Source organism: Vanacampus margaritifer, chromosome 13 (genome assembly GCF_051991255.1).
Source record: "Vanacampus margaritifer isolate UIUO_Vmar chromosome 13, RoL_Vmar_1.0, whole genome shotgun sequence".
NCBI classification, from domain to species: Eukaryota; Metazoa; Chordata; class Actinopteri; order Syngnathiformes; family Syngnathidae; genus Vanacampus; species Vanacampus margaritifer.
In genome coordinates, this window is record NC_135444.1 from 24730323 (window position 1) to 24752714 (window position 22392).

The window sequence follows — 22392 nt, forward strand, 5'->3', positions numbered from 1 at the left end:
GTGGCCTCCCCCTATTGTGTTTCGCATTAGTGTTGGTGTATTTAGTCTGTTGTCTTTGTCCAGTCGCTGTGGGATCTTTGTCTACGTCAGGTGTCATTGTCGCAGTTCGTCTGGAATCCGTGCGTGGTTTATTTTTTTATTTCGTTCAAGCCAAGCCCGAGTTGATCGAAGTAAGTCATCTTTGTTTCAGTCTCGTCACCCTCGTCTTTGTTTAGTTGTCTTAGTTCCCGTCCAGTCCTCCACGTCACCATTAAGTTTTCCTTTGTCTCAGTCTGCCCCCCTCGTCATCCTTTCTCACGTCACCTTGTAGTTCTCCACGTTCCTGCCAGTTTGCTCACGCCCAGTCACGTCTTCTCCAGCCCTCGTCCCCCTCAACGGTCCCCACAAGTTTAAATAAAGCTTCTCACTTTGTCCAACGCACCGCTTATCATGACAAAGGACACTTTATTTCTTTCAACAGGCACATTTCAAATTAGTGTTTCAATCAAAGACAAAAATGTGAGTGCAAAATTCATTTAAAGAAATACATGGGCCTTAACAAGTTGCACTTGGCTTGAAAGACAAAATTGGAAAGAATATTTTTGCAAAGGAAAACAACTTTAGGCTTTAACATGAAAGCTTCGAAGGACCACTCGTTGACTCAAACAACTCAACATACCGCGTCACATGCACACGCGGATGTATGGAGGACCAAAAGTCTCCACGCGCGCACACACCAAGTGAAAATAAAAAATATAATTCTAAAATTAAATATAAATAAAAGTACATACAAAAAAACGATAAAAAAGTGGAAATAAGTAGAAAAATAGAATAGTGTCAATCCATAAATAAGGCTCTGCTGTCGAATGTCTTTATTTCGTGCTGCAGACGCTGTCAGCATGAAATGCATCATGACGTGAGATTCAAATGAGGGGGCGGGGCCTAAGCATGTCTAGGGTTGGACGTTGCCATTGTTTTGATGGTCAAGCGAGCAAATCGGCGAACAAGGAAGTGTCGCCGGCGATGGACGACAATCGTGTCCACTGTCTCAAGTTGCCACTTGAATTGCTCCACAACTTGACACAAGTTCCTCGAAACGAAACGCTGCATTCTTTCACGCGTGTGTGAATTCGCTCTTGCTGTGGAACAGGCAAAGTCCGGCATAGACTGACATGGCGATCAACCGACAGGCAAATAGTTCAACCCAAGACACACTTAGGACCGCCTCCTCATTTAAATCACATTTATATTTTGTATTTTGTATTTATTTCCACATTTTTATTTTTTGAATGTTGTTCTTTATTTTTGTATGTGTATATATATATATATATATATTTGAAAACTTTTATTTATGTATACAATATATTTAGTTGTTTTTAATTACCATTTTTACGTAGTTTATTTATTTTGGACATTTTTGGTCCTCCATTCGTATGTCTGCGTTGAATGAATAGACACTTACGGTGTGTACGTGCGTGTGTGGTGCAGCAGGGGGCGCCAAGTATTTCACTGACTGACATTCGTACCCAAGTGGTTGAAATGCAGAATGGAGCCGTGGGAATAAATAAATAAATTAAAATGAATTTTCTCAACAAAACAACAGTTGGATGGTTTCATCCTGGTCTTTCTTTTTTTCCATGTGGGCTGACTGTTCTTACGTACGTACGGCGGCCAGCGCGGCGCCCAGGAGGTTTTCGCTAAGTGGCACATGTTGGAATAATCTAAATGATAACAAGGCGCTTCAGCTGCACTGGACGGGAGCTTCATGCTAACGTCGTGATGAGTCAGTCCTCACCAGCACTTGATCCTCAACGGTTTAAGGCTTGGACTACCATCGAGTCCAGGCTTCCCCAATCCTGGTCCTCAAGTGGCAGAGTCCTGCAGGTTATCGATGCTTTCGTCCTCCAACACACCTGATTCATATAATGAGATCATCAGCAAGTTTTGCAGAAGCCTGATAACATGATGATCTCTTTAGAATCAGGTTTGATGGAGGACAGAAACATCTAAAACCTGCACGACTCCGGCCCTCAAGGACCAGGACTGGGGAAGCCTGATCTCGTCCATATAAACCAATCACTTTTCACATCCACAGGCTCCAAACCCCGAAGCTAACAGGACGGAATCGGTCGCATCCCCAACCTCCAACAGACCCTCTTCCTCTTCTTCAACCTTACTTTGAGCCGCCTACTTGCGACCTCACAAACTTCGAGGAGAACCCGTTTTCTTCATCGGAAAAAGCCGCCAAGGATTTTGCCGACTGCTAGCATGAAGCTTCTAGTCCAGAGACGGACGAGAGTGATGACCTGGGCGAGCCAATAAGAAAGGCGGCAGCAGGTTTCAAATGTGTGCTCTACTCAAATCAGGTGTGTGCCGGGCCAGCCTCAGAATTCGACCTTGCAAGCGGGGAAGGTTTCTTCCTGCATGGCCACGGTGCTGTTGCTCCCCAACACCGTGATTGACAGCTGCCTCTGCTGCTCGTGGGTGTCTTGGTACCACTCGTGCATTGCCGCAGAATCGAACGTCGGGATGAGCGTCACCTGGGCAAACGCAGCAATCAGAAGGTCCGCGGGCCAACGCGCGTCAGCGACCCGAGCGTCCACTGACCTGCGGGTCCGGCCAGCTGCTCTTCCCGTCCAGCAGAGCGTCCAGGATGCTTCTCATGGCTGCCGCTTTCACGCGCTCCTCGCCGCTCAGCACGTAATAGGAAGCGCGAAGGCGTCGGAACAAGTCCGAGTCGACGGTGGACGACGCGGAGCCGGACGGCAGGTAGGCCAGGTCCACGTGGACAGCAGAAGCCTCGCAAGTTCTGGATACTGGGCAAAGACACACGTCATTTACGGCATGTTGAGGCAAAACGGGAACGGAGATCAGAAGCCGCCTACAGATGGCGCTTGCCTACCTGCCATCGAAGATTTGCCACTTCCGCTTCGCGATGCACCCAGCGAAAGCCGGCTGTGTACTTTGGTGTCAAGGGCGGGGGCTGATCTGGGTGCCACGGCGCTGCCGGCCTTGGACTTTACGCTCGGGACAGTTAGGCTTGCAGAAGTCCCCCTTGGCAAGGCTGCTGTTGTTTTTTTGGTCTTGCTGACAGAAGTTTTGGGGATCTTAGTTGAGACGTCAATGTCTGCCATGCAAGCTTCCGGTTGGGGAGGTAACGGAGGCAAGTCCTTGACCGGGGCTGACGGCGGGTCGGGTAACGAACGCTGAAGTGGAATGAGGGAGAAGGCCACGCCGGAATGTCCTGGGCGGAGGGGGGGACTACCGGACTCATGTTCCGAGTCCATCGGCAGGGAAGGAAACTCGTCCGTGGCGGGTGTGACATTAGAGTCCGAGGCCATGAGGACGGAGTCGCTGACTGACGTGGACGGGGTTTCCTGGCTTGTGCCGCTGCCCGGGTCCTCGGCCGGTTCAATCTTTTGGTGCTGGAACTCGCAAGGCGACACCAAGCACAGATCAACATCATGACCGACATCGTGAGGACAGTCTGACGTGCCGTCGACAGCTTCCTCCCATCCGGGTATGCAGCGACCATTGGCCGGCGGGGCAAAATCCCGCCGCGGGCTGCGAAGCGAGTCGTCAGTCAAAGGTCCGTCGGAGCGTAATTCTGTCGCTGATGCCATCGTTAGAGGCGGGACTTGCTCCGAAAGGGAATCCTCAACTTGATTGCAGCCAAGTAAGCAGACCTCAGAGGAAAGAGAAGCTGAAGTGCGGAAGGAGTCCGGAATGTCCCTGACAATACGAGCGGACCGCGTCTCCTGACAGGGAAGAGAATCTTCCACAGTCCTGCGAGGGCCTTCCTGGTTGCAGCCGTTGAAGTCCCGACTGGCGAGTCTTTGGGCGTGAAGGTCTTCGGAGAAGGCGCAACCTTTGGAGTCCATACGGGCCGAGGTCTGTGGACTTGCTTCAGTCGCGTCTGGCTTCTTCCTGGCACCGTCAAAATGTGGACCTTCAGAGGACTTTTTGATGCAGTTCCTGTTGTCATCTTCAGCTGCAAAATCCGGACTGTGCAACTCTGCGTTCGCTTTTGTCACTTTGTGCAATGTATTTAAACTCCTGACTGGAGATTTTGAAGCTCCACCCACTTTCTTCACATCTTTCAGAACTGATGCCACCATTTTCTTGTCTTCCCGCTTACTGCCTTTTTTGGCATCAGCTTTGTCTTCTCTCTTTGTTTTTGTACTGTCTTTCCTCAGACTTTCTTTCTCTCCTTTCTTCACACCAGCAGCAGGCGACCTTTCTTCTTTCTTTTTCACATCCTTCTTGGAAGCGAGCGTCTCCGAAGGCTTGACTGGCTTTAACTTGGACTCTTGCTCTTTGGACGCAACCTCCGGCGCTGCCTTTGGCTTCAGTTTCAGCTCCTGTTTTTTCACAATGGCTCGCCCACTTTTGTCTTTCTGGACGGCGCAGCTGACTCGCAGGTCTCTGGACTTGAGGCTTTCTCGACTCTCGGCACGCTTTGGCAACTTCTCCATTTTGGCCGTTTCCAGGTCTTTCGAACTGACCACGGGAACACTGAGAAATTCCAAATGTTTGAGTCTTTCGAGTCCATCCAGGATCTTGGCCTGTGGTGCGCATCCTGGGAAAAGGACTCGGACGATCTTCTCCTGAGTGCTGGAAGGACGCCAGACCAGCAAAGCACAAATGGAAGTCAGGCACGCTAATGGTAGCTCTGCGCTCTTCAAGGTGGCATTTTTGGGCAAAGGCTGCAACAACTCTTCCAATTCTTTACTGCCACTCACTGGATTCAAAGGGTACAACTCCAGACGGCCGACTCCCATCTTGTGGAACAAGACCAGCGGCTCCACGGAGGCCCCATTGGAGCGACACAGAGGCTGTGCTTTGATCGAGAGCTTTTCTAAGCGCTCCGAGACCAGCGCACCCTGGTCGGCGCTGCGGAGCTCGCCGGGATCTCCCCGGGTGGCCTTCGGTCTTTCTGGAACATTGAGAAAAAACACTCCAATCTCTGGGGAGATGAGCTTTTTCATCCAGTCCTCTTCGGTCTGACCTTCAGCCAAGTCCCGGTCCTGCTCAGCTACTTTTCTCAGCAGCAGACTGTTCAGCCCGGGAAGATTGTCCACTCCGACATGCGTTACAAGGACACAGTCAATTCTGTCCAGGTGTCGGACGAGTTTCCAGAAGCAGGCGCGGGGGTCTGAGCCTCCATTTACGAGGATATTGAAGCCGTTCACCGCAAAGAAGGCACAGTCCCCCCGACCGGCGGGGAAGATGTAGCAGCAGGGCCGAGAGAGTTTGAGAAATCCCACGGTATTCGGGGGCTCCAGGAGTTCAAAGGGTGACTCCGGTTCCAAAGACTCCGAGAGGTACTCGGTGAACTCTTGCAGACCCTCCATCTGTGGGAGCAGCGGGGGAGGGTTGACCTGGATCTTGAGGAAGTCTTGCAGGTTGTGGTCCTTCAACAAGGGGTTCCTCCAAAGGCCCAAGTTCGGACAGCTGAGGGTAAGACTCGCCTTTGCCGTTGGGTCCACTGAGCTCCACAAGAGACCAACCTAGAAACAAGATGACAACGACAACAAAAAGAGCGTTGGTCTAACATGTGACCCATTGTGACCTTCGCTTTCTTCCCTGCTGTGATGCTGCGGACTAGAACGAGAGGACGTCGTTTGAAAAGAAGAACCAGGCTATGAATGGCAGAGAGAAGAATGTGAGACTAAAGGCGGCGGCGGCGGCGGCAGCTGGACCAAGCAGCTGACAGGAATCCACAAATGAGCACGAAGGCCTCACAAGACCGCAATGCTACAAGCGGGCCAACCTCTTCGTCAGCGCAGATCTGGATCAGGTCGTCGAGGGAGAAGAGGCCTTTCTGCAGAACCATGTCTCCGCTCTCCTCCACACACTGACCGGCCAAAACCAACAGTTTGTGTCGAGAAGGCTCACACAGCAGCCGCCGCACCTGCGCCACGAAACGGGAAACGCAAAGTTACTCTGACACGTTGAGCACAAAACAAACATTTTGTGGCCTCACCTCCGAGCAGACCAGATCATGAGCTGGATTCAACACCACTTGCGCATCCAGCACGTCTCCACGGTGCTGCAATGTCCGCTGACCTGTAACCCCCCCCCCAAAAAAAACACCTTGACAATCCATTAGCTGACCGCTAACACGCTAACAATACCGCCATGTGATGAAAAGTCCTCATCTTCGTTGAGGGAAACATGAAAACCGACAAAACACAAATGCATCATCGTGACTTTTTGGGGACATGTGACTTAAAGTGATTCAGCTCAGTATGAACAAGTTTTACATGTGACAAAAACGGCATGGGCGGAGCCTCACACTACAGTCACTATTCTGATCCTATCACGTTTGAGCTTCTCACCGGGAATCGCTTCGGACAGGAAGGCCGAGTGTCGGGACACGAAGAGCTTCAGCTGCTGGTCCAGAACGTCCAGCGGCATTGGGACATGCCAGCAGCGCACGCCTGGAGCACAAACATGCGCGCGCACACACACAGGAAGAGGAACAATGACTCACTCATTCTATGTTGGGAAGTGAACCCAAAGCATGTGATATTATTCCCATGGTGCATTGTAACAACCAGTCTTGACTTGATTGGATTTTGATTGGCTGATAGAAAAAGAACATGTTAAAAATGTGTCATATGGATGGATGTCCTAGAGTTCAAGTGCCCAAATGCGCCTCACGTCATATTTGGTAGGATCACGTGACCGTGGCACTGCACCGGAAGTTCTGCTCGTCCGTGTGACGTCACTACTAAAACTAAGGTCACTTCACCGAAAAGAAAAGAATAACTCGTGCTTTTACCAGCACACACGTGTTGTAAAATATCTGTACATTAAGTGTAGCCCACGTTTATTTCAGTCTGTGTTGGTCAGGAAGAGGAAACTAAACGCCATTATGTAGCCTTAAAATGTGTCTTGATGGCTCAAACATTGGCGAAAAGATAAACTTTTTTTCCCTGGACTTTGTATGCTTCTCGCCATCGGTTTTATTGTGAAAGGCTGCGGCGACTTCCCGCTCTGGTGTGGCGGCAAAACTTTGCAAAAACTTACCCGACTCGATCTGAAGCAACAGCCGCTCCAGCTGGCCCCCATCCCGCAGCGCCCCGACTACCACCAGCATGGAGTAATCCGCCGCCGTGGAGGTCCCATCAGGATAACAGTTGCCGCTGCGGCCGCCGCCGCCCCGTTCCGCCGCCATCATGGCATCATGGCTGGTCCAGTGGGGACGTCACCAAGTTAGCGCTCAGGATACGCCCCTCCCTTTACGTCAAGGGCGGGGAGTTGGCGACCCAATCGGAAAGTGACCAATCAGTGAAAACAATTGAGAAACCGCGACAAATGATGACCAATCAGACCAAAGTGGTGAGTTCATGATTTTATGGAAACTGCAGACACCGTTACAAAGTCTATCTCTCTCTCTCTCTCTCTCTATATATATATATATATATATATATACAGTATATATGTTTTCTGTCACAAAAGCATTCGCGTTTTTGACCGCGAAAACAAGTGGCGCGTGGTCAATATATAAGTCATCGTCGACTACTTCCTTACGTGCGTAGCATATCCCCCCCACCATTCCTCTGGAGCACGTGAACGCAGCACGACGACTCGGCCAACATGGCGGCGCCCTCCACAAGCGTCCGAGATGGCAAATGTGCTTTCTTCGTGGACAAAAAGAAACGTTTTTGTAAAATGGTCGTCGCCAAAGGGCACAAGTTTTGTGGGGAACACGCCAACGTGGACACGAACGTCTTCGTGAGTTGTGTGCACTTTCAATTTGCCCCAAACATTCACAACGCAGTCGGCGAGGATAAACTTCCGCGTCCAGCTCACCCACGTTAATGACGATTAACCGCATACAAACTGCCTGGATGGATTTGAATATATCAACAAGACATGAATGCAAATGTCTGAAATATTTTCGACGATAAATTCATGTGATACCTTTTATTTAACCAGATAAAACCCAATTGAGATCAAGATCTCTTGGACAACTCGTTCTGTGAATGGAATAAAGGAAAGATGCAATTGCATTGTGATCTTAACTACGACCAAACAAAATACAATTTCCATATTTCTTGCCATTTTCCATGATGACGATGATAGACTACAATATGCGTTCCCTGTTTCAGGAAGGAGGCGGCAGCAGGAGGATCGTTTGCCCCCTCGACCCCAAACAGTGAGCCTCACCAACTCTGTCGAATTGACGTGTGGAGTCGAAAAGGCTCGTACGCCGCTTTGCATTGTGGTTGAAGCAGACATGTTGAAGGCTAGCGACAACGTAAAGAAAAGCTGTGCGATGGCTGTATAGAGAAAAAAAAACTGAAAATGCAAGAAAGCAATGGAGGTTTACAAGGAAAAGCTCAACCACAAAGGCAGAAAGACCAATAGCTGGCAAAAATACACATTTGGACGAGTACAAAATTCCAAATAAAGCAAGCGAGAAAGACCCGGACCGACTGCCTCATTTGTGAGCAACTTGCCGTGTCCACTTGGGCTACATAAGCCATCCTCATATTTCAGAGATTCCAGACTGGTGCAGTTTATAACATTGTCATCACTCATCTTTCCTAACAGCACGCTCGTGTGTTTGTGTGGCATGACTAACAGCGAAAGGATTCCCAACCTGACTTTTGAAGTTACCCTTTTATTTTTTTCATGTGTCGTCAGCACGGTCAGCGAAGACAAACTGGACAAGCACTTGAAGAAATGCAACTCTCGCGACAAAGCAAAAGCGGTGAGTGACTGGTCTGATTTTCTTGCCGACGTCACGTGCAGACACGCTCGCTTTGCGTCCGTCCTCAGGCGTATTTTGTGGAAAACATCAACGCCGGCCCCGCTGACCAAAGGCAGCACTCGCCCCAACAGGTGACGCCCACTTTGACTTCGTCCTCGTCCTCGCTGCTGCTATCATGTTGCCATGGTAACACGCTCTTTCAACAGGTGACTTTGTGCGAGCAAAGCGCCGCTCAGTTACGACACCTGCTGGACAAACTCGACACTGCGTCAAAAGGTGACGGCTCAACTTCATCATGCCTGCCTGAGCGACTCCTTGGTCGGCTCGCAGACGATTTCCAGTTTTAAAATACACTCAACTCTCAAGTGCTGTCAATAACACTCATTAAAAAAGAAAAAATCAAAAAATCAAATCACAAAAATGATGTTATACACGGAGCTTAAATAAGAAAGGATTAACTACTGCCCGAAGCCAGCTGGGATAGGCTCCAGCAACCCCCGCGACCCTTGTGAGGACAAGCGGTAAAAGAAAATGGATGGATGGATGGATAAACATTGTTTAGACATTTACTAGTTGTAAGAAAAACAAAACGGAATGACAACGTGACTCAATATGCTTCCCGTACTTAAAAGTTCAACATTTGAGCAAGATTTGAAAGCAAAGTGGAGGAATCCAAAACCGCTTTGGAAAAACACGTGATTTTGCCAAAGGTTGGAATGGATTTGTTGCTATGTGAAAAGAGCGGCAAACAAACAACTCGGATGCGTGTCATCGTCACATCTGCCTGCCGCCGCTTGTGTTGTCCGAAGGTCTGCCGTGCGAGCCGGAGGAGCGCATCCTGTCGCACGGCATTTTCCAGGAGGAAGCCAACAACCCCAAGAACGGCCATTTGGCCCACAAACACCTGAAGCAGCAGGTGAGCCGCCCGCCAACCCGCCCGCCAACCCGCCCGAGACGCGGCGCAAAGCCATCTAACCGCCGGACGCCGTTTTCCTCGCAGTCTTCCATCTTGGGCCACCTGGAGGCGCTGGGGCTGCTGCAACGTGGCCGCTGCTTCGTGGAGTTCGGGGCGGGCCGAGGGAAACTGTCGCACTGGATCCATCGGGCGCTGGAAGGCGACGGGCGCGAGCGGCTGCAGATGCTGCTGGTGGAGCGCAGCAGCACCCGATTCAAGGCCAGGACGCAAACTCGCTCCGGCGCTTTGGAAGGGGGCGAAAGTGGCGGCCCGCTCCGCTCGGCGGACGCGGGGACGCTGGCTTCCCGCCCTACGACTTTGAAAGTGAAGGCCTTTCTGTGGTGTGTTCAGGTGGACGGCAAACATCGGGACGCCGGCGTGGACTTTGCCAGGCTGAAGATTGACATTCAGCACCTGGACTTGAGTGAGACGCCGTCACGTGAGCGAGTGGCGCCGGCGTGGGTCACTGGGCTCACGTGACGGCGCTTTCGGCCTTTGCAGGTCAAGTCCCGCTGCTGGAACGCCGGCTGCCGCTCGTGGGGGTCGGGAAACATTTATGCGGCGCGGCCACAGGTGAGACTTCCTCCCGCAGACGTACCGGTGATGATTTCACGTCTTGATGCAAAATGGCTTTTGTGTCGTCATTGGTTTTGCACGGCGTGGCCATGCTTTTTTTGTGGGGGGGGTCGGGAGCAAATGATTTCATATTGTTGTTGAGGTACGAGCGACCCGCTGCTTTCTCTGCTTTGACTCGAGGTGCGAGCGCTGTGTGCTCTTGAGTTTTTGCAAAAAGTGACCCTCAACCGACTCTCCAAAAAAGACAACATAAAAACAAAGACAACTGCAACTTGTCTGTTGACAACAAGCAAACTGCACTAGCTAAAGAATTGCGCCCGCTAGCATAAGGCTAACCGGAATTGAAAATCCCTTTGACATGCTAACGGTTAGCATAGTCGCAGTTTCACCAGCCTTTAGCAACACAAATGGTGGCACAAAACAGAGCGGTGGAGAAGTGGGCAGACTCTCAATGTTCACCTTTTACAATATTTGTTGTTGTATTTTTTAAAGTAGTCCAGAAAAACCTCGTCTTTTATAAATAGAAGAATGCAAGAATGAAAACCCGTCATTTGTACATAACTTGTTTGGTAACACAAACAGCCTGGTTAGACTTCAGTATTGCTTTGTGCTGTCTTAAACTAATTGTCCCCATTCTTGTGTTTTCATTTACCGCTTTATATTCAATTCTGACTGGAAAAGAAGTGGGTATAAACTCCGTATACCCGCGTATACCCTGGACTACATCACTGACACAGACAAAAAAAACAACAACTCACGGGCTTATGTTCTTTATCCTCTCGGAAAAAGACCAAATATGACAGCAGCTTACGTAAGAGTTGGACTTGTGCTCTCGTCTTTGCTTGACTTCAATTCATTTGAAAAGAAAAATGTACTCTTCCTGTTTGTCCAACATAAAATGCTGATGCCACCTCCTGGCAGAAAAGTCATCGTCTTTGTATTAGCAGAGTTGGCCACGACGGTGTGTAGAATTTGGTGCCATCTAGTGGTGAACTGCTAATTTCATTTAGAAAACGTACTGTTGATTTCAATAACGCATCACATCAAGGTACATAAAAAAAAAGGTACGTGATAGGATCTTGCGATGGAATGTTGAAAGGTGTCTCCTAAAAGTGTCTGATGATTTGATGGCGCGCCTTGTGGGACGTCCCTCTTCAGATTTGGCTCTCCGCTGCCTTTTCCAAACACGCGGGGAGGGAGCGGGCGGGGCCAGCCATCCCGGCGGCGTGGTGGGCCTGGCGCTGGCGCTGTGCTGTCACCATCGCTGCGAGTGGCGTCACTACGTGGGTCAGCGCTTCTTCTGGGATCTGGGTCTGGGGCCCGCCCACTTCTCGGCCTTCTGCCGCATGTCCAGCTGGGCCACGTGCGGCCGGAGAGCGGACGCAGCGCAACGCCGCGAGGAGACGGACCCGACGGACCCGACGGACCCGACGGACCCGACGGACCCGGCGGACCCGGCGGGGTAACGCTTCCTCGCCCGCAACGTCTGCCGTTGGTGACCACGAGAGTGGCTAACGTTTGCTCCCTTGCGTCAACCGCGGGCAGGCTTCTGTCGCCGGCCGAGCGCGAGCGGATCGGACGGCGCTGCAAACTGCTGCTGGACGCCGGCAGATTGGACTTCCTGCGCCGCCGAGGATTCTGCGCACGTCTGACGCGTTACGTCGGCGCTCAGGTGACGCTGGAGAACGTCCTGTTGACGGCCACGCCGCGCTCGTCCTCGGAATTCGCGATGCCGTCCGCAGGCAAGGGCCCGGCTTGCTTGGATTTGAAGGTCTGATGAGCTCCAAAATGAGCGTTTTGGAAATTTTTGGGCAAATGAAAACAAACTTTTTTCCATTTTATTTTGAAACACAATTTCACATATTTGCTACATTAACAATGTTAACTTTCATCCAATAAATTAATGTTCATAATTCCGTTTGAATTCTTCTTAGGAAGTCACAATGTCCCATCACTGGTGAGCTCTTTTTAAAACGGACCCGTTGGCTACTCATGTTGTCCTTGGGGCTAGCGATTACTCACGGGTACCTTTTTTTCACAATTTGTATTCTTATCTTGAAGAGCTTATTAGCGATGCCGGCCGGCGAGTTAGCGGTCATTGAAAGCTTTGACTTTTGAAAAGCAGGCTAAATTGCGGTTACCGGCGCTTGCCTCCCCGCCCGCCGCTTCACACGTGCGTCACGCGTGTGGCGTGAGCGGACGAGAGCACGTGCACGCTGAGCGCGGCGTGCGCTTTGTTGCGGGCCTCCCGGATGTACGTCAGCATGAACTCTCGTCCGAACATCTCGCGCTCGTCGTCGTCCTCGTCCGCCGCGTCCGTCTCCGGCGTCAGCGGCAACGGGTTGTCTCGGAAGTTGACAAACCTGCGCACAAAAACAGACCATTTTAAGACCGCTTTTTTCCAAGTCATCTGACTGCATCGTGTCTTTTTCTTTTTTGGTGATGCAAGGAGTCGCGTTCAGGTAACTTCACGGACCAAAAAGACAATTAGAGCATTGTGTCCAAATTTCGTGATCCAAATAATCCCGTCAAAATAAATGGATCCTTGTGGCTGGATGGAAATGTTTTTGTTTTTGAATGTGGAAAGCAAAGGCTTTCGTACCTGAGGTTGTCCATGTCCTCCATGACGGGCGGGATGTCGCGGAGCCGGTTGCCGCTGAGGACGAGCGTGTCCAGGCGGGACATCCTGCCCACGTTGTCCGGGACTTTCTCCAGACGGTTCCTCTGCAGCCACAGCGCGCGCAGCTTGTCCATCCTGAAAGCGGACCGGCCGTTCCGTACGGGAGGAGTCGGAGGTCGGAGGTCGGCGGTCGGCGGTCGGCGGGCACCACCTACCTGTGGATGTCTTCGGGTAGCGAGCGCAGGCGGTTGCCGGCCATGTCCAGCCACTCCAGCGCCGGCATGCGCAGCAGGCAAGGCGGCAGGATCTCAAAGGCGTTCATGGACAAGTCCAGACGATCCAGACGCCGCAGCTGGCTCAGCTGGACGACGGGGCACAGTGGCAACAAGTCAACAACACAGGTGAGCGCACGTGCGCACGCCTTCATCATACGCGTTTCCGACACACATGACGGACGGCAGATCATCGGAGGCGGGATTCCAACTGGGCCAGTCGCTTTATCGAGCCAGTCGGCATGCCGCCGTTGACCTGCTGCTAGCTCAGGGGTGGGCAAACTCAGTCCTGGAGTCCTGCAGGTTTTTTGGGATGTTTCCCTTCTCCAACACAGCTGATTGATATGATCAGCTCATCAGCAAGGTCTGCATAGGGCTGCTGCCGATCCTTGTGTTGGACGAGGGAGACCTCCAAAACCTGCAGGACTCGGGACCTCGAGGAACGACTTTGCCCACCCCTTAGCGAGCAGCAGGGTGACGGCGGCATGCAGCAACCATCAAAACAGGTGCGTCTTTGAGTTGCCTTCAATTAGTGCACGTGCAGGAGGAGGAGGTGAGGGAGTCGTTGAGCGAGGAACAGATGAATTGTACTTAGTTTAAAAAAAAGAAGAAAAAAGTATTCGTTTTAAAAATAGCTCACAAGTGATCAGACACTGTCTTGCTAAGAACATTTTAAACATTTATTTACTTTGAACTTAACATGCTACATCTTTCTTAATGTACCCATTTTGTATATTTTAGTTGAAAAAATGCATTTTTATTTCCCCAAAGATTTCAAATCAGCACATTTTCGAGCTGTCATTTTAATACCATTTTTGCTCATATGGGCTGCTGCCAATTGCTAAATGTTCCCGCTTTGTCCGTGAAAGCGTCTCCTTGCTCTGCAGTGCGTCCGCGTTGAGACCAGAAACGTCGCTTGCTAACAGAAACATGTTTGCCATCCAGCATAATAAACATAGCATTTAGTTAAACATATGATTGTTATCGTAAAAATGCAAGTCAAGTCGGGAACGGGATCGGAACGCCTTGAAGATCGTGTGTATGTATCGGCAATACGTCTGGCATGGTCCGGTTGTTGGCGGAGGAGGCGGGACTTCACCCACCAACTTTGTTTCCGTTTCGCGACGTCCAAGTACTTTGGAACAAATTCATTCCTCCGCGATAAACTCGTACCAACTTTGACTTTGCTCCCTGTGGGATGCCGAAGCAGACGCGTCCTGCTCGTCCTGCTCGTCCTGCTCGTCCTGCTCGCGAGCGGTCACAGCAGCAAAAACACCTTCTGAAATGACTCCTCCTACCTCGTCCGGAAGCCGGTCCAGGTCTCGGTTGACGGCCAGTTCCAGACGCTCCAGACTCTCGCAGTCTCCGAGCTCCTCCGGGACAAAGCGGACTCTGTTGTAGCTCAGCAAAAGTTCTCGGAGTCGCGTCAAGCCGCCTGCCGACAATCGAGTCACTTGTTGACGTTTAGGCTGGACGATCGTCTGCTGACGGACACCCACCGATTTCTTTGGGGATCTCCGTCAGCCCGTTCCGCGACAAGTCCAGGACCAGGAGGTGGCGGAAGCGGGAGACGAAGCTGGGAATCTTCTGCAGTCCGGTCCGGTGGATGTGCCACTCCTGGACCTGACTCAACTGGACCAGGCAGCCCGGCAGCATCTGGACAGCCATGACGCAAAGGCAAGGTCAAAGGTTAGTCGCCATCTTGCTTATTTGCAAGGCAGCCAGTCGGCGCTGCCTGGCACTTTTATGCCATCTCAACCTCGTCTTGCAAAAAGCCAACACGAGTCCGGATGGAAATTCGCTTTGGTCGGGTTTCGCAGCAGACGGGAAATCTGGCAAGACCGCAAACGGCTGCTTTTTAGATGCAGCAACAAAACAAGAAGGCCGTGGATGAGGAATGTCTTGCGTCTCCTAATTTGACGGTTGTCAATGACGACATTCCCTTTTGCAAGATGTCCGCCATCCGACATCTCAACCGACCTTGACTTTCTCCGAAAAGCACGCGGCACTAAGTGACAAGTTGAAAGGGAAAAAAATACTCAAGTGCAGAACCTGAAAAGAAAACCCTGCTTGAGTTCACTACCAAAGTATTTGTACTTGACTACTTGACGGCAAGGAAGTGAGGTCACGCTGATGCGCGGGCGACCGGGCTCACCTTCCACTCCTCGTGCTCCAGGCACAGAAGCAGTCGGCCATCTTGCGTCTTGAGTTTGTCTCGAAGGCGAGCCAGCGTGTGGCGCTCTTCCCAAACGCCCGCCGCGCCCAACCTGCAGCGCGGAACGCTCGTCACCATTCGAGCCCAAAATGGCACACGCCGCTTAGCTTGCAATCGATGACAATTTGCAGTACAAGTTCAGGGTTCGATCCTAAACTCCACTGCAGGTCCCAAATGGCGGCAGCTTGGCAGCACTGCCAGCCAATCCGCATTCGGCGTGGCAGGCAGCCAAGGGTTATTATGGTTTGGGAATGTTACACTTTAGATGGTTTTGAGTTTTGTTTTGAGTTAAGTTATGTCATAAATGCTTAGTTTAGTTTTATTTTTTAAAAAGTGTATTACTTGTGCGCAATATTTAAAAAAACATCATGCGGGCGACGTCATCTGAAGGTGCTTTCCTATTGGCTGCTGCTGGATGACGTCACTTCCGTGTGACACACTAACAAATGTCCTTATTCCGGTTCATAGCAAACTAAATCCTCCCCAAAGGCTCATGCATTAAGTTGATTACCAAAGACTAAACAAAGGACATCTTTGTAGTTACTTTTGTAAACATAAAATGTAGTTTCAGTTAGTTTTCGTTTTTTTTTTTTTTTTACGCAGTTTGGGTTTTATTTTATTTCGTTAACGAAATCGCTTTTTGAGTTTTTTCGTCATTTTTAGTTCACTAAAACAAGCTTGCAGGGAGCTGCGGCTTATCCTACCCAGGACTGGTCGCAGCGCCCATGCAGAGACTGACGACCATTCCCTTCTGTCACTGAATGTAGGAGCGAACACACGCCGCCTGCCTGCCAAAGTCAGGTGGCTAAAGAGATTAGCTTAGCTTAACTTAAAGTGTCCAACAGCACCAAGCTAGCTGAGGCGGAGTCTCACCTGCTGCACACTTTCCTCCTCTGCTTCTCTCGGTTGTCCTGGATTTTCTGGATCTTGCTCTCCCACAGAGTTTTCATGGAGCTGACCGAGCCGCATGCCAAAATGGCCGCCATATAAGGTCACTGCATGACACCTGCTGGGTTCCTGCCGGCAGCCATCTTGTGCCATCACAAAATTGCAGTGGCAGGAGTGTGTAGGTACTACTTAGCTTAAGCTTAGCGTAGCAGCATGTGGTGGGACGGGGTTTGTTGTGATTATCTTCAGGGTTGGAGAATCCAGATCCATCCATCCATTTACTATTCGGGGTCGGTCGCAGGGGCAGCAGCTTTAGCAAGGAAGCCCAGACTTCCCTGTCCCCAGCCACTTCAACCAGCTCCTCCGGCGGGATCCCAAGGCGTTCCCAGGCCAGCCGTCTCTCCAGCGTGTCCCGGGTCATCCTGGGCCCTCCCGCCGGTGGGACATGCCCGGAACACCTCTCCAGGGAGGCGTCCGAACCAGATGCCCGAGTCACCTCAACTGGCTCCTCTCCACGCGGAGGAGCAGCGGCTCGACCCTGAGTCGCTCCCGGATGAGCGAGCTTCTCACCCGATCGCTAAGGGAGAGCCCGGACACCCTACAGAGGAAACTCATTTCGGCCGCTTGTATCCAAGAATCCAGATCCAGAAAGTTAAAACTCTGCCGTAGATTGACGTTAGCCGCAGGTGCTCCGACTCAACTGACAGGTAAATGAGCTAGTCTACACCGGTTGATTTGAAGCACCTGTGGCTAAAGCCAAACTCTTTCACTTTTGGATTCCCCAACCCTGGTTAGCTTAGTTTAGCTTAGCAGCACGTGGTGGTCTACATTGTAATGCAGTAGTTAGCTTATCTTAGCATAGCAGCGTGTGGTGATGCTATTCGCTAATGTCATGGTTGTGATGAGTGTGTGATGTTTGCAGAAGGCATTTGTACTTAATGTTGTGTTTTGAAATGTTGCTCACCTCGTTTGCGCTCTTCAGGACGCTAGGCTAAGCTAAATTTAGCTACTGGCGAGGTCACTTGACCTCATCAAAAAAAAAAAAAAGTGTAAAAGCTTGCAGTAGTTGCAATGCTCCAGCAGATGGCGCACAAGTCAACATGAAGACTGCTGGTCGTTTGTACACAACAACTTTTATTCCCAAAAACATTCTGGACTATTTTAACACAAGAACGAATGCCAGCTTGTCCCGAGACGAGTTAAGGCAGTAACAGACCATAATAAGCAACACGCCGCAGAAAATGATGTCACATGATCAATCGACTGACGCCGATCATCTGGGAGTGGCTACAGTTGAGTGCGACCTTTCCATTCAGGCACTGTTTTTTGTTTTTTTCGTGTGTCTGTCCTGGAGGCGATGATGGTGACGATGATGTCGGGAGGCGGGGCTTCACTTGAGGTGCAGCAGCATGCTGGCGGGGTTCTGCAGGAAGTCTCGCCACATGTTGGAGAAGCGGCACATGGTGGCGCCGTCGATGAGGCGGTGGTCGGCCGACCAGCTGACGTTCATGATGTGAGCGCGGGTCACGTGACCCAACGCATCGAAGCGCGGCAGGACCTGCCCACAAAGACGCGCGGCGAGCGCTTGAGTACCCGTGGACGCCGACAGGAAGCGGACGCACTCACCTGGATTTTCCCCAGCGCCCCGATGGCAACCTCTGGTGGAAGGATGACCGGTTTGGCGTACGTCCCTCCGATCTGAGGGAAACGCGCGCAAGCGAAGATAAACCAAAACGAATGACGGCGGCGTTCGTTAAAGCAGCTTTTGCCAGAAAACGAGTTTTGGAAATGGACCAACCGATCCGATGTTGGACAAGCTGAAGGTTCCTCCGCTTAAGTCTGCCGTTCCCAGCTGGCCGGCGGCGCCGAGCTCCTGAATCCGGTTGAGTTCCTGCGCCACTTCCAAGATGCTGAGCAGCTGCACGTTCTTGACGGTGGGAACCAGCAGACCCAGACCCGTGTCCATGGCAACGCCGATGTTATGGGATGCCTGAATGCACACGGCCAATCTCGTGAGGGCGCGTCGGGCCGCCGGCGGGCGAGCGAGCGGGCCTCACCTTGTACGTGATGTTCTGACAGGACTCGTCCAATGAAGCGTTGAGGATGGGAAAGTGGGCGAGGCAAAGGGAGGCGGCCTGAGCCAATGACAGCGCAGTATTAGTGGGCACACACGCGAGCGATCTCGTCAACAGATTATTGTCTGGGTCACGTGTCAAGCCAATGTTGACGTGTCGGACCCTTTGCCAGCCAGACAAGACGTCAAACGACTGCTGACCTTTGACCCCGCAGGCCACAGACAAGTTGCTGAGAAAGTGTATCCAGTGGAGCAAACCTTAATGAAGAAGGGCATGTAGCTGAGTTTGACCCCGTGACCTTGGGCGTCGGCCTTCAGCTGGGCCCGGAGCGCCACCAGGTGGCTCAGGTCCACTTGCTCGCACAATCCCAAGTGCGGAATGTTGAGCGCCGCCGTCATGCTCTTGGCCATGGCCTTGTGGAAGCCTGCGAGGCAAGACGCTAAGTGAGGTCATCTGCGCCAGCGACATCAAGTCTCACCTTTGAGCGGCTCGGTCACGTCTTTGCCGGCGAAGGCGCGGCGAGGCGCGGCAGGCGGCGGCTTGAGGGCCGCCGGCGAGGGCGTGGCGAGAGAGGGTGCCGGGGGCGGAGTCTGGATCTCTTGGAAGGGGCTCGGAGGCAAGATGGCCCCCGTCTGCTTGGCCAGGAAGTTGAGGATGTCCTCCTTCAGGATGCGGCCATCTTTTCCCGAGCCCACCACCTCGCTCAGCTTGATCTGCCGTCAAAAAAACAAACAGCAGCCGCATTCAAAACGTGATCAAAACCCAGGAAACGCAAGCCTGCGCTCATCGACTGCCCGAACCGCGGACAACGAAAGTCTTCATCGCTTTTCAGCTCATCTTCATATCGTCCAAATTGGCCTTTTCTGTCGGCGTCCAATCAAAGCAGGCCGGCGATCACAACAGGCCACTCGCGTTTTTCACCATCTTACGGTCGATGTTACGTAACAAACGGCAGGAAAACAAAAACCAGATTCAAATGGATTCAAGACCAGAAAAGCCTTCGGACCTGTCGGCAGGAGAATTTGGCCTTCATTTTGCTGCCGCTCAAGTGCGCCAGCGGCCAAACGCGGTGCAACGTGGGCGGCGGCATGACATGAGGTTAGCGGCCCTCACCTCCGCCCCGCCCACTCCCTTCATCCGTCAAGTCTACTTTTAACCCAAGCCAGTTTGCAACTTCCTGTTGTGCTCATTTTGGGACAAAAACAAAACGTTTAACTTTTGTTGGCGGATGGAATTTTTGGGGCGTCACTGCCGCTCCCCAAATCAAAATCCAATTTTGTTTAGCAACTTTCTGCACTTCCAATGTGAAAAATGTCTGTTTCCTTTATAAGAACAAACAAGCCAGTGAGAGACCAACGGATTGTTGATGTCAAGTTTGGCGATGAAAATGTTTTGGAGGTACTGACGTTGTTCTCCATGGCGAGCCGTCGGACGGCGGGCGTGGCCTGCGTCTTGAGTCCTTTGATTTCCTGGTGGGTGTGTTCCTCTCGAGCCATGGCCGGCGTCTCCACCACGTCTTCTTCCTGGATCACATCTGGACAAGTGCAACAAGCGTGTCATGGTGGGCAACACACGCACAAACTGGGTTGAACCGCTTAAGTTGTTCCCGATGAATGTGCTGACAATCGAGTCGTCGTTGGCTTCTCACTAACATCACCATTTTTTTTTTCTGCCGTGCTAATATGCGGAGAAAAAAACCCTTCAGGGGTTGCCACTTTTCAATAACGATTTGCAAGCAAGCATCTTGTGTTACTCAGATGACCTCGACTGTCTTTGAGACCCTGAAGACGTCTGCTGAGGGCGGCATCTCAGCTGCGTCCAATCAGACAAGAAAACGTTTGTCAGCGATCGTCCGGCCGGCTGCTCCATTTGCGGCCGGCCAGCTGACGTAACGTTGCCGTTTGTTGGATTTGCACTCAAAGGCCGACATGACGCGGCGGTTTTCAGCGTCCAAAACACAACCCCCCACCCCCTCCCACCACGCACCTGAAGTGGACTCGGTGTGAATGTCCACCAAAGGTTTTCCCACCAGAGCCACCTCGTCGGCGTCATAGTAGAGTTTGGTGATGACGCCGTCGTATCGGCTGGTGATGGTGACGGAGGCCTTGTCGCTTTGCACCTCGCAGATGCTGTCGAACTGAGACACCTTGTCTCCCTCCTTCACGTACCTGCGCACGAACACACACACACACGTACGCACCTTTCACCAAACACAAGCCCTCGCTGCCCGCCGGGTAAAAGTGCCAACGCTGCGTTTGCAATCCTTTGCCGATTCCCGAATCTCCACTGAAGGATTTTCACCGGACCACTTGATGGTCCACGATATGAAATTGCGCAATCGCGATGATGGAATGAGCGAAGGATGGCCAAGACGAGCATCTTCAACCTACCACTCCTTCACCGTCACCTCCATGATTCCCTCGCCGATGTCCGACAGTTTGAACTGGACCACGGCTCCGCCCCGCACTGCGCCGCATTCGTGCGCACAGTCAGTGACATCATCATCATCATCATCATCATCATCATGAAAATGTGTCCAACCTGCAGACGTGTGCAACGCGCGGCCCAACATCTGGAAGCTTCCACTGCACATCTGCAACTTGCTGTCCATGGTGGGAAGCGGGCAAAGGACGGCGTGGCCGCCGCACACTTCCTGTATACGTAAACATCGCCGGCGGTACTGCTGGACCAGCTGACAGGAAGCACAACACACGCACGCAACTGACTTTCAAAGCAATCCGGAGACGACGCTCACTGACCGCAATTTGGTTTGACAAGTCAACTAGCTTGCGTTTTAGGCTTCGCCGGCCGCAAACCAGCTTAAATACTCGGCAGACACTTCCGTCATCTTCCACAGAAAGAAAGAAAAGAAAAAAACTGCGGCAGGCCCAGAAAACTCTTTGGACATCTCAAGTGAGGATAGCGCCACAGATTTGTTGCTTCTAAAACTGTAGTGTTGCATTTTTTTAAATCAACAAACACAAAATACTGCAAGTAACAAAAACATTTTAAAGTGGAAAACAGAAACTTGGTTGAAGCTTCCATTCAAGTAAAAAGTCCAAACTATTTGAGTCCTGCTCGTATTGATAAGCAACAAACGAACAAACGTCCTGTCCAGATTTTGTGCTCCGCGCTGACAACTTATCAAATTTATTTACTAAAGCAAAATCCTGATTCACTATTTCTGTCCACGGCACACACACAAAAAAAAGTTATTGACCATAAATGAACAATTCACGAGTAGAATGTTGATGTGGATTCCCAAATTATTCACAAAAACGGGACTTGAGGCTGCAATCTGAGCATTTCTCCAATTTCTCATTTAGAATGGCTTGAAAAGATGATCAAATTAAATTGTCTGTTAATTTGATGATCAATGTTGTTGTTTTTTACACCTCTACAATCATGTGAATCCAATTTGCATGACATCAATTGTGTTGAAGCAAACTCATCTCGTGTATTGAATTAGCTTGACAAAGTCAAATCAAGAGTTTGCTATTGATCGGCGACTCGGAGATGGTTTTCATGAAAACATCGACGACGCAAAGTCACATTGATTGGTTATCAGCACGTTCACCTTTCCACCATGCTATGCTAGGTTAGCTTTTGAAGTGTTGGGGACTCTTGCGCTGTTTTGGTGCTAGAGTGCTAGCATTAGCATCTGTTCGGCAAGCGAAGCGCGTGAGCTGCGCTGCGACGTCACGATAACGTCACTTCACGCGCTCGTCGGAGAAGCTTTTGGGGGACATCTGAAAGAGTTTTTTTGTTTTCGTTGTTCTGAAGAGTTTTGTTCTCACCAATCTTCGAAACACCGCGGAAGAGCCTCTTGCCATCGCCGCCATCTTGCTTGCAGACGTCACACATGTACGCCCCGCTAGCAGCCAATCGACTTGAAGTGACGTCACTCGAGAGCTAAAAGTAGCCATTCAGTGGCGTCTAAATAAATAATAAGTAGCCATTCATTTATGCAAATTTCTTCCGAATTTTGTAATATTTCTCAGAGAATTTAATTTGCATACAAAATACTATACTTAGAAAGTAACTGTTGTGAATGGGTCCCTCCCTCCGGACAGAGCGCAGACAAGCT

At 51.0% G+C, this 22392-nt stretch overlaps 4 protein-coding genes across 7 annotated transcripts; 1 reads left to right on the forward strand and 3 right to left on the reverse strand.

Moving 5' to 3' along the window:
• Nucleotides 1–424: 424 nt before the first annotated feature.
• map1sa (microtubule-associated protein 1Sa) lies at nt 425–7165 on the reverse strand. Its single transcript, XM_077584973.1, has 7 exons — nt 7015–7165; nt 6321–6422; nt 5966–6048; nt 5753–5893; nt 2882–5489; nt 2587–2795; nt 425–2519 (listed from the first exon to the last, which is right to left on the reverse strand). Exons 1-7 carry the CDS (start codon nt 7163–7165, stop codon nt 2364–2366), a joined length of 3450 nt encoding a protein of 1149 aa, XP_077441099.1. The 3' UTR covers nt 425–2363.
• Nucleotides 7166–7185: 20 nt separating this feature from the next.
• On the forward strand, nt 7186–12148 carry trmt13 (tRNA methyltransferase 13). Of its 4 annotated transcripts, none has more exons than XM_077585007.1 (11): nt 7186–7326; nt 8100–8146; nt 8638–8704; nt 8773–8835; nt 8911–8980; nt 9514–9620; nt 9705–9878; nt 10011–10083; nt 10161–10232; nt 11394–11697; nt 11781–12148. In XM_077585007.1, the coding sequence occupies exons 1-11, from the start codon at nt 7303–7305 to the stop codon at nt 12010–12012; spliced, it is 1233 nt and encodes a 410-aa protein (XP_077441133.1). In that variant the 5' UTR covers nt 7186–7302; the 3' UTR covers nt 12013–12148. The 4 variants fall into 4 exon arrangements, with proteins under 4 accessions (XP_077441133.1, XP_077441132.1, XP_077441130.1 ...); XM_077585004.1 differs by lacking the exon at nt 7186–7326 and adding an exon at nt 7418–7722; XM_077585006.1 differs by lacking the exons at nt 7186–7326; nt 8100–8146 and adding an exon at nt 7399–7722.
• Nucleotides 12052–17307, reverse strand: lrrc39 (leucine rich repeat containing 39). The gene is made up of 8 exons (XM_077585020.1): nt 17195–17307; nt 16216–16359; nt 15283–15394; nt 14627–14783; nt 14426–14562; nt 13071–13216; nt 12838–12990; nt 12052–12598 (listed from the first exon to the last, which is right to left on the reverse strand). Exons 2-8 carry the CDS (start codon nt 16326–16328, stop codon nt 12403–12405), a joined length of 1014 nt encoding a protein of 337 aa, XP_077441146.1. The 5' UTR covers nt 16329–16359; nt 17195–17307; the 3' UTR covers nt 12052–12402.
• A 37-nt stretch (nt 17308–17344) lies between these two features.
• On the reverse strand, nt 17345–22248 carry dbt (dihydrolipoamide branched chain transacylase E2). Its single transcript, XM_077584998.1, has 11 exons — nt 22103–22248; nt 20847–20997; nt 20696–20771; nt 20292–20473; nt 19712–19839; nt 18784–19018; nt 18563–18729; nt 18288–18365; nt 18029–18220; nt 17857–17928; nt 17345–17788 (listed from the first exon to the last, which is right to left on the reverse strand). Exons 1-11 carry the CDS (start codon nt 22229–22231, stop codon nt 17621–17623), a joined length of 1578 nt encoding a protein of 525 aa, XP_077441124.1. The 5' UTR covers nt 22232–22248; the 3' UTR covers nt 17345–17620.
• Nucleotides 22249–22392: the final 144 nt, after the last annotated feature.